Source organism: Erythrolamprus reginae, chromosome 1, assembly GCF_031021105.1.
Source record: "Erythrolamprus reginae isolate rEryReg1 chromosome 1, rEryReg1.hap1, whole genome shotgun sequence".
NCBI lineage: Eukaryota > Metazoa > Chordata > Lepidosauria > Squamata > Dipsadidae > Erythrolamprus > Erythrolamprus reginae.
Window position 1 is genome coordinate 257511364 of NC_091950.1, and position 15297 is coordinate 257526660.

General features: G+C 41.9%; 1 protein-coding gene across 2 annotated transcripts in view; it reads left to right on the top strand.

Moving 5' to 3' along the window:
* ROCK2 (Rho associated coiled-coil containing protein kinase 2) overlaps positions 1 to 15297 on the top strand; it is a 152077-nt gene that overhangs the window by 103524 nt on the left and 33256 nt on the right. For both annotated transcript variants that reach the window (XM_070732867.1, XM_070732866.1), the window contains exons 10-14: positions 263 to 350; positions 7342 to 7430; positions 11320 to 11368; positions 14817 to 14952; positions 15111 to 15202. In XM_070732867.1, the coding sequence (XP_070588968.1) occupies positions 263 to 350; positions 7342 to 7430; positions 11320 to 11368; positions 14817 to 14952; positions 15111 to 15202 (454 nt within the window). The remainder of the gene's footprint in view (positions 1 to 262; positions 351 to 7341; positions 7431 to 11319; positions 11369 to 14816; positions 14953 to 15110; positions 15203 to 15297) is intronic.

A 15297-nucleotide genomic window follows, 5' to 3' on the forward strand; every position in this document is an offset into this window, starting at 1 on the left:
GTTAGGCTGACCTACATTTAGTATACTAGTATGTCTGCTTGCATAGACTTTTTCTTGAAGCTTTCTATTTAAAATGGGTTTTAAAAGCTCTTGGGCTCCTCCCACATTAACCAAAAAGCTCCACTGTCTTTTAATAGAGCTAATGCTAAATAAATGCCTTCATTCTGAACACAGTCTACTGGGATTAGGACTAGAGAGAATTGATTAAAATGAGTTGATTGGCACAGTCGCCAGAGTTTTTGAAAACTTCTGTTTTGAACAGGTTGCTAAGTGACTTTCCTGAGCTCGGTAAGAAAGTTGAACCCTGTAAGAACAATGGGACAAAGAAAAATGAACTTAGGAAAAATGAGGTAAGTACTCATATTTTAATGTGCTAAACATTTATTTCATATCTATGGAAAATGTGTGCATCATTAGTTAATTAATTGCACAAATCTAGAACTGCTTGTGAATTACCCACTTCTCCGTACTGAAGGAGCGGGTCCAGCAGTCACATGGGTTGCTCATGTCCAATCCGGTGGAACTGAGCCTAGTATTAAAAAAGCTTGCCGGATCCGCCCCTTCCCCAGAATTCGCTCAGTTCGCATATCCTGCGGTTGTATTGTGATAGCTCGTTCAACATTCTAACACCTTCCCTTCGATCTTTTCCTTCAAAAAGTAGTAAGATTTATTGTCTTTAATTATTTACTTGCACTAATTGCGCCAGCCGTTTAAAAGAAAAAAAGAAAAAAAGCGGCTAGGCTTTTTTCCTTGGGAGAAGTTGCGGTTTCGTTTTCCCCCGGCGGTTTTGCCGGTTACGATTCCTGCGGCCGCTTGTGGATTCTTCTAATCCCTTGGCCTGGAGGTCCTGGTGCAAGTATTTACCTATTGAATTATTGATTATTTATTGTATACAAAAATATTTAAGGGCTTAAGAAATACCTCCTGCGGAGTGAGACGCCTTCTAGTCTCCTGGACTTAGTCGATCGCTTCCCCTTTAAGAAATTTTACGCAGCGATCTTTTTCGGCGCGAAGGCCTTCGCGCCCTTTTTAAATCTAGGCCTCTCGTGTTGGCCCCCTGCCAGCCGTGTAGGCCTCAGTCCACCGCGTGGATCCCGGAGCGGGCCTTGGGGGTCCCAGGCTAAATTCTCCACCGGCTAAGCCTCCAACCAGAGTGCCTTGGTTTACTTAATTATAAAGTTTAGGGAGGCTGGCCCCGCTGGGTTTGGGGGCACGAACTCTGGGTTTGCCCAGATTGTCCTCAAGTTTCAGCAGCTTCGAGGCCTCGAAGCAGGATCCATTCCTCTTGGGAAGTCCTTGAAATTCTTCTCCTTATTATTCAGTTATTGGCTCAGCCTTGTCTTCTGTTAATTGTCAGACTATGGCTACTTTTCCCAAGAGAGGCACAACTAAAGGTCCCAGAGAGGCCAGGCCTACAGGCGATGAGATTACTAGTATCCCCCAGGCCTCTTCCTCCTCTTCTCCAGGGGCCCGCCCCTCGACCAAGGTCACCAGGGCCGAGAAGAGAAGGGACCTAGCCCTACAAAAAATCAATGATAAATCAGCAAAACGTTTGAAAGTGCAGGCCCAAGTAATCAGTAGTCAAGACCCCCCAGAGGCTTCTAGTCTGCCTCCTTCTGGGGTCCCTGTGTTATCTCTGGATGAGCCAAACCTAGACAGACCCCAACCTAACCTATGGGGCATAGGTCCAGAGGAACCAGATATTATTGAAGATTCCCCCCAGCCAGGATCCTCCCAGGCCTTTAGGGATTCTTCTGCCATTTCTGCTGACATTTCCAGTTTACCTCCTGAGTTCCAGTCTATTTTTGCTGTGTTGTCCAAAGCCATTGATGCCAAACTCTCCACCATCAATGAGCTTCCCTTACCTCTTCCTCCTTCTCGCTCCTCCCGCCCCTTGGGTTCTCCCCCAGCGGTCAGAGCTCCTATTCAGGATGATTCAGATTCCTCCCAGGATGAATATGAGGATATAGAGGATGATGAGGATGCCTTTCAAGGCCTATCAGATGATGAGGAATCCCAAATAAAGGTTCCTCCTCCTATTACTATTTTTCCTTCTCAATTATTCAAATCTCTCCTCCTCAAAGCTAGAATTTCTACGGGATTAGCGGCCCAGGAGAAACAAGCCTCCACTTCCACTGATCCCCCGGAGGAGAATTTACCTTACTTCACAGAGGAACAGGAGGATAACGAGGTAATTCCTATGCCTAAGTTGTTTAAAGATGCTTTACTCAAACAGTGGGAATTTCCAGCCTCTGGCCTTAATCCCTCCACCAAGGACAGAAAGTTGTACAAACTTTCCTCTTCCTATGAAGAGCTTCTATCCTTTCCTAAACCGGATGAACCTGTCAAGATTCTTCACTCGGCAGCGGCTGTGCCAGGCGAGGCGGAGGAAGTCCTCCGCCCAGAGGACAAGCGCATTGAGCAAATGCTCAAAAGAGGATTCACCGCTGATTCCTGGGCCACTAAAAGCTCTGCAGCGGCTTCCTTTTTCTCCAGAGCCATGCTGCTGTGGCTTCGCCAACTTCAACAGCATATTCCTCCCGATGACTTGAGAGGTCAACAAGACTTCAACAAGGTTTTTGCAGCTGCCCAGTACGTGGCTGATGCCACCTTGCAATCTACTAGATTTTCTGCTAAGTCTATTGCAGCTTCTACTACGGCAAGAAGACTCCTATGGATTCGCCCTTGGCAAGCGGGAGTTCGCCAAAAGTGGCAGTTATCCCAGGGTCCCTTAAAGCGCGACCTTCTCTTCGGTGATCTTCTGGATCCACTCCTCACGGAAACCACGGACAAGAAGAAAGTTTTGGGTCCAACCACAAAAAAGGCTACCAAAACGCAGTCCTTTCGTCGCCCAGGGCGCCAACAAGATCAAGCGGCTTCCTACCAGAGATCTCCAGGTCAGTATTCCCCCCGCTTTCGTTCCCAAGGTAGGAACTCCAGGGGTAGAGGGTTTCGCTTCCAAAGGGGAGCTTCCTCTAACAGGGCTTCAAAAAAACCTAGATGGTAATCTTACCTCTATTCCCATAGGGGGTCGCCTAGCTCATTTCGCCTCTAGTTGGCGTCTCACCTCCAAGGACCCTTGGGTCATTGACACTGTTCAAACAGGCCTTCTTTTAGAATTTATTTCTCCTCCCCCTAAACGTTTTATTTCCTGCCCTTCTCCCAGGTCATCCTCAGATTGTAACCGTATGGAGGAGGCCATTTCTCATCTTTTGTCCATCAGAGCCATTCAACCGGTCCCTTCCGGTCAGAAGGGCCTAGGGTTTTACTCCATCCTATTTATGGTTCCAAAGTCCTCCGGAGGTTGGAGAGCTATTTTGGATTTAAAGAAACTAAATTTATTCATCAAATATAGGAAGTTTAAGATGCACTCCTTGTCTTCTATTTTGGCCGCCATTCACTCGGGAGATTTCATGGTCTCCTTAGACCTCACTGAGGCCTACCTTCACATTCCTATAGCCAAATGCCACAGAAAATTTTTACGTTTTTCCTTTCAAGGCAGGCATTTCCAGTATAGGGCGATGCCATTTGGCCTTTCCTCGGCCCCTCGGGTCTTTACAAAGCTCTTGGGCTCCCTGGCGGCCTATATCAGGGCGTTTCCCATCCACATTTTATGTTATCTTGATGATATTTTAATTCATGGGAACTCCCTAGAGAAAGTGAAAACAGACCTTTCTGTCACCATGTCAGTCCTTCAGGACCATGGATTTTCCATCAACTTTGATAAGAGCCACCTCCAACCCTCCACATCCATTTCTCACCTGGGATCCATTATTGATTCAGAATCCTCCCAGGTTTTTCTCTCTCCCGAGAGAAAACTCAGTATAGTGGAGTTAATTTCTAACATTTTATCTAATTCTTCAGTTTCCATAGTCACTCTATCTTCCCTTTTGGGGAAGATGGTGTCATGCATAGGCATCATTCCCTGGGCTCGCCTTCATGCTAGGGAACTCCAGTGGCTCCTGTTACCTTTTCAGAGATCAGGGCACAGCAACTCAAATCGACGCATTGTCATCCCACTGAGTGTTCGCAGATCCTTCAAGTGGTGGAAGTCTCCGGCCATGGACAGAGGATCCCCGTTCAGGTGCCCGGATCAATTTGTCATCACCACAGATGCCAGTCTATCGGGATGGGGCGCCCACGCCCAGGGGATGATAGCCCAGGGCACGTGGTCCCCGGAGGAAGCTTCCAGGCCAATCAATTGGCTAGAGTTAAGAGCCGTTTCCCTGGCTCTGAAGCATTTCTCTCCTCGCATTCCCAACCGGCACGTTCTCATTCTCACCGACAACATTGCCACGAAAAGCCACATTTGCAGACAGGGGGGCACGAGATCCAAGGCTCTCATGAGGGAGGCCCTCAAGCTGGGCCTTTGGGCGGATAAACATCTCCAGTCGCTCCTAGCCGATCACATCTCGGGGAGTCTCAACGTCCAGGCGGATTGGCTATCCCGGGCAACGATAGACCCAGGAGAGTGGAACCTCCATCAAGACCTGTTCCATCAAATCACCCTCAGATTCGGCCTACCAATTCTGGATCTCTTCGCGACCAATGCGAACGCCCAACTCCCTCGCTTCTATTCCAGATTTCCATCCCCGGGAGCGGAAGCAATCAATGCCCTCCGGAGTCCATGGCCTCCAGGCCTACTCTACGCATTTCCTCCAATTCCAATCCTCCCGGACGTGATTCACAAGGTCCTCACCGAGAGGGCCCGAGTAATCCTAATCGCCCCTCACTGGCCCCGCCGGCCCTGGTTCGCGGATCTCCAACAGCTGTCCGTCCAGGACCCTTGGCGACTCCCCGTTTCGGGGGATATGCTGCGGCAGGGGGCCTCCTTCCATCCAGACCCGGAGTGGTTCCACCTCACCGCCTGGCTGTTATCAGGAGAGATTTAGAGCTGCGTGGTCATGACCCCGATTCAGTGGAGGTCATTTTAAAGGCCAGAAGGGGTTCGACCAATCGAATCTACGACCACACGTGGTCCAAGTTTCACCAGTGGTGTCTACAGGAAGGTCTATCCCTTCTGTGCATCCCCATACACAGAATAATTTCCTTCCTTATGCAAGGCTTCCATAAAGGACTTTCCACCAGCACCCTCCGGCGTCATCTGGCAGCCATTTCATCTGTCCTAGGAGGTCCCCGCAGACAGCCTCTCCGATCCTTCCCTGAAGTTCAGGAATTCCTCAAGGGCATAGCCAACCTCAGACCTTCCAAGGTCCACAGGTACCCATCATGGGATTTGCCACGGGTTCTCCATTCCCTCACGCAGGCACCATACGAACCCCTAAAATCGGCGTCCCTCAGGTACCTATCCTTTAAGGTAGCATTCCTGGTGGCTATTACCTCTGCTCGACGCATTTCGGAGCTGGCTGCCCTCTCAATCAGGCAGGACCTTTGCCAATTCCATCAGGACAAGGTAGTCTTGCGACTGGACCCCACCTTCTTACCCAAGGTCAGTTCCATGTTCCACAGATCTCAGGATATTGTCCTACCTTCCTTCTGCCTCCAACGAGACCATCCCTTGGCAATTAGATGGCACACCCTGGATCTCACCAGAGCGCTGAGAATCTATATCCAACGCACAGGACCCTTTCGGAGGTCAGAAGCACTTTTTGTAGCCTATCATCCCAGAGTCATGGGGGCCAAAGTGTCTTCAACAGTAATAGGCCGTTGGATCAGAGGGACTATATCTAAGGCCTATGAGTCGGCCTCCCTCTCAGTTCCAAGGAACATCACAGCGCATTCCACCAGGAGCGCAGCCACCTCGGCCGCTTGGGCGACTCAAGCCCCGTTGGAGGAGGTCTGCAAAGCAGCCACTTGGGCCTCGCCAAATTCCTTCATCAGGCACTACAAGATTGATTCTTATGCTTCAGCGGACGCTGCCTTCGGCAGAAGGGTACTCCAATCCGTTATCTCACACGATAGCAAGCTAATCCCACCCTAGGGACCATCTATTGGGTATGTCCCATGTGACTGCTGGACCCGCTCCTTCAGTACGGAGAATAGGCGTTGATTGCTTACCTGAACGCCTCTTCTCGTACGGTGAGCGGGTACAGCAGTCACTTCCCGCCCTTGTATGTGTCTTCTTTACCTTTCTATATCTTTCTTCCTCTAACAATGAGAGTTGAACACTACAGAGCTTCACAACTGAGCCTAGTCTATGGATTCGCGAATTCTGGGGAAGGGGCGGATCCGGCAAGCTTTTTTAATACTAGGCTCAGTTCCACCGGATTGGACATGAGCAACCCATGTGACTGCTGTACCCGCTCACCATACGAGAAGAGGCGTTCAGGTAAGCAATCAACGCCTATTTAATAAAAAAAGTGTTCTGGTCATTATATGATTTAAGCTTTAGATAAGTAGATTTTTAAGGATAATTTAAATCAAGCAATATAGATTATTGGGAAAAAATGGAAAGTATCCTGTTTTTAAGCATGTATCTGATTTTTATTTTTTACAGGATGGTGAAGAGGTAAGCCCATTATTCTGAAGATTTTTTATCAATATGTATTGCTACACGATACTCACACATACAATATTCTCTTTCTCTCTTTCCATGAAATATCAGAGATCTCATTTAAGAATTTTTTTAAAAAAAACCTTGTAAATGGACATTTCATAAATCGGATTTGTGGGTTTTTTTTTGCAAATTTGGGTTGATTTTAATTTAGGAAATGCAGAATAACTTAGGAAAAGCTTCACATTTATTATTGTAAACTTTGCTGCTGTAAAAGTTAAAAATAAATTTAAGATACAGTGTAATTTAAGGACAATGATAGCAAGATTTTGTCTGAAGTGTTAATTTATATTATCATGTATTTCAGCAACTTCAGTAATGTTTTGTATATTATCATTAAAAAAAATACTTTCACCTTGGCAAATAACTAGCAAAGACATTATCAGTATAAATCAAGAATTCCCATATTTTTAACACAAGCCCTTTTTATGTTTTGGAGACATCTTGCCTCTAGATGAATAATGTTAGATCTGTCCTTCATTTTGCCTAAGTAAATGTAATTATTGATCTCTAATGCCATCTTTCCATCATCTTGTCCAGCATTTATGTTTATATTACTCACCCTCCGACCTTCAACATTTCCATCACCTCATCAACTTGCCCTGGATTATTAGACCTTCATTTGAAAATTACTGCATTGTTTTCTACAATTATACTTTTGTAAAAATTTCACATACTCACTACCAACACCACTCCCAAATTCTTCATGCCATCTCAGTTTAGGAACTTCTGATGTAAGCTATATAAATAGGGATATTTTTATGTGCTAACTTTCTAAATTCTGTCACTTATAAATGCCTAAAAATCAGGGGATTTTTTTCTGTCAGCTTATACAATTTCAGGAAAAAATAAACAAATTAGAAGATCAGCTCCGTAATGAAATACAAACCAAAGATGACCTCGAGCAAAAATACAGGTATAACTTCAATTTTTTTTATAAAAAATTAGAAATTCTTAAAATTATAATTGTACTTTGTTAAAATATATATTGACATAGACCAAACCCACTTCTTAAAAATACATATAATATAAATGAATGATCTTTCCTATGTTAAAAGCTGTAATATCAAAAAGCACTTTATATATAGTGGTGTTTAAAAGTTTGTGAACCCTTTTGAATTTTTAATATCTCTGCATAAATATTTTTTGTTTACCTATTCAATTTATGTGGTTGTACATCTTAACAAGGGACTCTAGGGTGACAAAGAATTAGAATTAAAATAGAATTTTAGAATATAAAATTGAAAAAATGACAATTCATTAACACAACCAAGAAGTTGAACCAAAGAAACGTGTGTGTGGCAAAAATTACGTACTTTGCTTTCTGTAACTGGTGTGCCTCGCTTGGGCAGAAATAACTACAACGAAATGCTTCTGATAGCTGGTGATCATTCATGTGCATTGGCTTGGAGAAAGTTTAACCCATTCCTTCTTTACAGAATAGCTTCAATTCAGGGAGGTGAACTTAATTATATGAAGGGTTTTCAGGTTCTTCCACAACATGTCTAAAGGATTAAGAGGAGAGTTTTGATTTGGCCTTTCCAAAGCACTAATTTTCTTCTGGTTTAGCTTTCAGCTTATAGATAGCTATCCTGACATTTTCCTGTAGAATTTACTGGTATAAGTCAAAATTCATTATCCTATCAATAATAGCAAGTTGGCCTTGTCTAGAAGGCTGCAAAGCTTACCCAAGCCACAATACTACTGGGCTTCACAGATGGGACAAAGTTTTTGTGCTAGAATGCAGGGTTTGCTTTTTTGCTAAACATGTTTTCATTCAAGCAAAAAAAAAAAAAAAGTTATAATTTTCCCCTAACTCTAAAAGCCTTGTTATTTAGTATTCTGGAGATGATCTTACAAATATTGACATTTGCCATGCAAAAGAGGTCTTTACTTTCTTAGATGTTACTCTGAAGCCATCTAGAACAGTGATGGGGAATCTTTTTTTCTGATGGGTGCCAAAAGTATGTGTGCGCGCACTATCACGCATGCACCAGGGCCCACACCCATAATTGAATGCCTGGGTTTCCCCTCCCCCGGAGGCCAGAAATGTCCCATTTCCCAACTTTTGATGGGCCCTGTAGGCCCGTCTTTTTTCTCCCCAGGCTCTAGAAGCTTCCATGGAGCCTGGAGAGAGCAAAAATGCCCTCCCCCATTCCCCTGGAGGACCTCTGTAAGCCAAAAATGCCCTCCCATAGCCTCCGTGTGAGCAAAAATTCAACTGGCCAGCATGCACATGCACATTGGAGCTGAGCGGCTTGTGTGCCAGCAGATATGGCTCCATGTGCCACCTGTGGCACCCGTGCCATAGGTTCGCCATCACTGATCTAGAGTGTTCCTTGCCTTGATCTTGGTGTGAAATTGGCTGGCTGACCACTACCTCCGAAGGTAATAATGGTGTTTAATTGCCTCTATTCGTATATGGTTTACCTAACAGTGGAGTGGTGGAGTCCTAAATCTTTACAAATAATTTTGTAACTGTTTCTGGACTGGTGAATATCAAAACTGCTTTTCAGAAGCCCTCAAAAATCTCTTTTGTTCTAGTCATGAAATCTTTTTACATCCCTGAGTTGTAAAGATCAGACTTTGTAAAGATTCAAAGACAGTGAATGCCTAGAATTCTGTTCTTTGGGTAAGCCCACCCCCCTGAAAACAAGATGGCAACAGCACGCAGAGTGCTGAAAACTCAGCTTCTGCGCATGCGCAGGAGAAAAAGAACCCTGGAAAAAAAATCCCTTGCCCCCCAAAAATTGTTTAAAAATCCTGGGGGGAAAAAGATGGTGGCGCCCATGGATTGGCACCGACCAAACCAGTTCTGTGACACCATTGTGATGTCACCAGTGAGTTGCTACCGGTTCAGGCAAACCAGTCTGAAAGACCTCTGATCCAATTGATTGAAACATCTGGTTCTTAAATTTCTCCCTCAAATGAACTGTTAATCCGAGAGATTCACATACTTTTCTCACGCATATTTATTTGTTTGTTTGTTTGTTTGTTTGATTGATTGATTTTTATGCCACCCTTCTCCTTAGACTCAGGGCGGCTTACAACATGTTAGCAATAGCACTTTTTTAACAGAGCTAGGCTATTGCCCCCACAATCCGGGTCCTCATTTTACCCACCTCGGAAGGATGGAAGGCTGAGTCAACCTTGAGCCGGTGATGAGATTTGAACCGCTGACCTTCAGATCTACAAGTCAGCTTTAGTGGCCTGCAGTACAGCACTCTACCTGCTGCGCCACCCCGGCTCATATGTTGTTTTGCATCATTTTTCTCACTAAATAAATGAACAAGTATAATGTTTTGGATTCATTTGTTTAATTTGAGTTCTTCTTATCTAGTTTTAGGACTTTTGCGGATAACATATCACTCTTTAGGTCACATTTATGCAGAAATGCTAAAAATCCAAAAGTGTTCTCAAGTTTTAAGCGCTACTGTGTATTGGTATGTGGTGATTTTTTTTGGAGTTGGAGGGTAGAAGGTTTCACACAGGACAAAGCTGGACAATGTCCTGCTTGCTGGGGGGACAGCATATAAAATGGAAGGGAAGAAGTTGAGGGGTTACGTTGGGTAAGGATATTGTTTGGATCTTGGGCTTTATTTTCCAGGGTTTGGGGGGGGGGGGCAGCATTGCCAAGGATTTTTTGGGAAGATGTTCAACTCTGTAAAGCTTATTTTTGCATGTACACAAAATGACATGAAAACATATTGAGGTGATCAAAGAAGATTTTGGGGCTTGAAGATTTTGGCTGTGTTGACACAGGACGTTAGGTGGTGCATTGATTAGAATGCAGTACTGCAGGCTACTTCTGCTGCCTGCCGGCTGCCTGCAAATTGGAAGTTTGAGTCTCACTAGCTTAAGATTCACTCAGCCTTCCATCCATTTGAGGTTGGTAAAATGAGGATCCACATTATTGGGGACAATAGGCTGACTGTGAAGCAGTATATAAGTCTAACTGCTATTGCTTTTGCTAGTGAAGAAAATGTCTAAAAATTGGACATAATCCTGTATTAAATAAGGCCGAATAGGGATTTGTTCAATTAGCAGATCCTTTCTATATCTAATTCAAATCTCCAAAATTAACAAACAGGACCGAAGTGTGAAATGGATGTCTTCTCTTCTTCCAAATTCTTCCTTTTGCTGTTTTATATGTAGCATATACATTGTCATTACATGAACAAATATTAGTAAATAGAAAACAGAAAAGCATCCAAAATAAAATTTAGTTTTGTAGATCACATTGCTATATTTGCTTGTTCTTTTAGATTTTTGCTTGCTGTACAAATCTTATAGGATTTTATCCAATTTTTAGACAATTTAGCTAATGTGAATTTTGATGTGAATTTGGAAAGTTTAAATCCATCTGTAATTTACTGCCTGCATATGTGATTTGGTTCCTGGACTGATAGAGATTCAAGAGATCATTATTTAAAGGGCCACTTGGAAACTAGCCATTTGTTGTTGAAGAGACACATTTCATTGCTGGTTTTATGGAAAGGCTGTTAGAATTAGCTAGAATCCTCAGTTAGAATTATACAATATGGGTATATATTGGTTGTAACTATAAAATACCATAATTCACATTTTAGATAAGAATTGTTAGAAATCTGATTTCATTCTATCCCTCTCAATAAACCTTGCTAAAGAATTGTGTAAGAATCGTATTTCGAATCCGACCAAATAAATTTAGTTGAACACTTACAAATGGTTACATTTTTGCTGAGGAGAAGATTTTATACTAAATAAAATCCTTTTTCCACCTATAATTCTGTGCCTCTCTCACATTTATATTAATTATTCCACAGAGCTATTAATAATCGTCTAGAGAAAATAATGAAGGAATTGGATGAGGAGGTAAATGAATAATTTGCTTTATATTTTAAGTGTATATTAAATACCTAGTTTTGAATTTTTGAATTTTATTTTAACTTGAGACACTGTGAGTGTATTCTGAAAAAAAGTTAATAAATTTGTGGTCTAGATATGCATAATAGTGTTATAAATTAAAAAAATAAAAAATGATTTACTGTTATGGAAGATTATGAAAATAAAATAAATTATTTTGCATATAGCCAGAATTTGAACTTACATACATGAAAATTTTGAGAGATATGTTTACTTTCTGAGAATTAATGCAGGACCTGTTTTGTGGGGAAAAATCAGTTCAATTCTTCGGGTATAATTCCCCTCCCCAATTCTTTTGTGACACTTTAATGCATCTTGGGTATAAATTCTTACTTGGAAAACCGCAAAGTCACACAATTTATTGACTAAATCACAGTATATATATATATGGCATTGGGCCAGAATACATCCGGAACCGCCTTCTACCGCACGAATCCCAGTGGCCGATAAGGTCCCACAGAGTTGGCCTTCTCTGGGTCCTGTCGACCAAACAATGTCATTTGGCGGGCCCCAGGGGAAGAGCCTTCTCTGTGGCGGCCCTGGCCCTCTGGAATCAACTCCCCCCAGAGATTAGAACGGCCCCCACCCTCTTGTCTTTCGTAAATTACTCAAGACCCATCTTTATCGCCAGGCATGGGGGAGTTAAGATATTCCTTCTCCCTAGGCCATTACAAGTTATGCATGGTATGTTTGTGTGTATGTTTGGTTTTATAATAAGGGTTTTTAGTTGTTTTATTAATTGGATTGTTACATGCTGTTTTTTATCATTGTTGTTAGCCACCCCGAGTCTGCGGAGAGGGGCAGCATACAAATCCAATAAATAAATAAATAAATAAATAATAATAATAATAATAATAATAATAATAATAATAATAATAATAATTGCCTTTAGTAGAGTGCAGACATAATACTTGTCTTCTGAATATTGGGGATGTGCACCAAATTATTTTAAACTTTTCTTTCAAAAATAAATAAATAAAAATGTTTAAAAGCATAAATAACAATCAGGTGAGGCACTGAGCCACCTGATGCCACAGGAAATGTATCTCAGAAGGAAGGGCAATCTCCTCTGGAATTTGGGCAGATCGAATTCAGCCTTGATTATGTATTTTATTTACATTTCTACTTTGGCAAATGTGTACTTTTACATTTGAGCTGGTGGCACTGCATTAGTGAAAAGGCATACAATAGATGTTCCTCAGTCCCTCAGCTATTAAAAAAACTAAAGTTATTCTTTTTAAAGGCGCAAAAGATATATTTTACTTATATGCTGTTTCTTTTGGTAGAATGCCAAATAAATGCTATTTTTATGTTATATTAAGCTTTTGGACACTTGCTTACTAATGAGAACCAGGCAAAGGTGCTCTTTGCAATGGTACCATGAGGCAGTTCAATCTTTCAGCTGCATGGCAATACTTAGCTGGCTTTATCTGGGCTCAGAAGCTATGCAGGATTGGCCCTGGCTAGTGCTTGAATGGGCTTCTCCATGGCTACACAAGAAAGTCGAAAAACATAGCAAATTAAGGCAGCAGACGCAGGTCTTTTGTACATTCTTGTCATTCTTGTTTCATGGACCTGCCTATAAAGCTTTCAGTAGGCAAGGTCAGTTTAAAGGAGGTATTTTTTTTATCCTCCTACATAGCTCTTTAGGTATTAGTGATATAGTCAATCCTGCAAATCAAGTACAGTGTTCCCTCGATTTTCGCGGGTTCGAACTTCGTGAAAAGTCTATACCACGGTTTTTCAAAAATATTAATTAAAAAATACTTTGCGTTTTCCCCCCCATACCACGGTTTTTCCTGCCCGATGACGTCATATATCATCACCAAACTTTCGTCCACCTTTAATAAATATTTTTTTTAATAAACTTTAATAAAGAAACATGGTGAGTAATAATCTAAAAGGTTGCTAAGGGAATGGGAAATTGCAATTTAGGGGTTTAAGTGTTAAGGGAAGGCTTGTGATGCTGTTCATAGCCAAAAATAGTGTATTTACTTCCGCATCTCTACTTCGTGGAAATTCAACTTTCGCGGACTATCTCGGAACACATCCCCCGCAAAAATCAAGGGAACACTGTATACTATATTGGTTATTCTCTGTCTTTTATGCCTTGAGCACCACCAGTCATTGTGTTGATGAACCTAGCTACAATAGGATTTTTGTTAACTAGTGCTAGAGACAGCTTGTGCAAGTAAATTTCCTTCATTTGCAATTTTGTTAAAATGCAATACAAAGTCCATACAGCATGCTCTGTTATGTTGTGGATTGTTTGGTTTTGGCTCGGTATGTTTCCTGAGTCTGGCATTCGTAGTCTATATATTGTGGATTATATTTTCATATACTGTGCAAACCAGACAAATGTGAGAAAGTTCCTGATTTTTTAGAAATCAGTCCTCTGCATCCTCTAAGAATGAGGCTGATCGTTCAGAATGAATTCTATGAAGCATTATGTTAACAGAAGGAATTGTTAAGAGAACTGACCATAACTTCGCAATCATCGTTGAGCAACTATTCAAATTTATGACAGCACTGGACAAGTGGGACTTATAACCATTCCTTGTACTTACAATGTCGTTTGGCGGGACCCAGGGGAAGAGCCTTCTCTGTGGTGGCCCTGACCCTTTGGAACCAACTCCCCCCAGATATCAGAGTTTTCCCCACTCTCCTTGCCTTTCGTAAGCTCCTTAAAACCCACCTCTGTCGCCAGGTATGGGGGAATTGAGACTTTCCCTTCCCCCTAGGCTTATAAAATTTATGCATGGTATGTCAGTATGTATAATTGGTTTCTTAAATTGGGGTTTTTTAAATTAACTTAAATATTAGATTTGTTTACATTGTATTATTATTGCTGTTAGCCGCCCCGAGTCTACGGAGAGGGGCGGCATACAAATCTGATAAATAAATAAATGGTCCAACACTCCCATTCACGAGATCCCCATTTACGATTTTCATTGCTGGCTTTCAACAAGTCAGTGGAGAAACCAGCTGGAGGTTGCAAATGGTGGCTATGGGATGTGCTTAACAACATTGCAGGATTCACTTAATGACAGCAACCAAAAGCAATGAAGTTGCACCATTCACTGAGCGACAGAAATTCTGATTCCGGATTCTGCTATTAAGCGAGGACCTCCTCTATTTCTTGTGTAGAGGGAAATCCTTTTTGCTTACTTTTATGCTTTCAAACCCTAGTGCTCTAACACATGGAACTGTGTGACTGCTCCACTGTTTGGAAACAATTTGGCACAATCCCATCTGCTGAGCATTATATTGTATATTTGCTACAGTCAAATGAGAAACATTTTTGGTTTTTGCATTAAGAAAATTTGTTGGATTCCTTACTGTAATTTTAGAAAAATGTCCCCATCATATGTTTCTCTTCCTCCATGATTTCTCCTAGACATCTTCAAGGAAACATCTCGAATCTTCTTTCAGACAGCTAGAAAGGGAAAAAGCTCTTCTTCAGCATAAGAATGCAGAATACCAGCGGAAGGCAGAACACGAAGCAGATAGAAAACGCAATCTAGAAAACGATGGTATGTTCACCAGAAATAATAAAGAAAAAACTACACTATTTGTAGCATCAGGAGGAAGAGCATTGATGAATCACATTCTGCCTTTGCTGCTTGGAATAACTTGTGACATAGGGTTATGAATCCCGTATGGTGGAATTAGTGCTTTGTTTTTCTTTCAGTGAACAGTTTAAAGGATCAACTCGAGGATATGAAAAAGAGGAATCAAAACTCCCAAATATCAAATGAAAAAATTACTCAGCTACAAAGACAGGCAAGTTACCGTTCTGTTTTAAGTTAGACAACTAATGGAACTTAAACCTTTCAATTTCTGAATAACTATGCAATCCATTTACTGTAACAAATTAT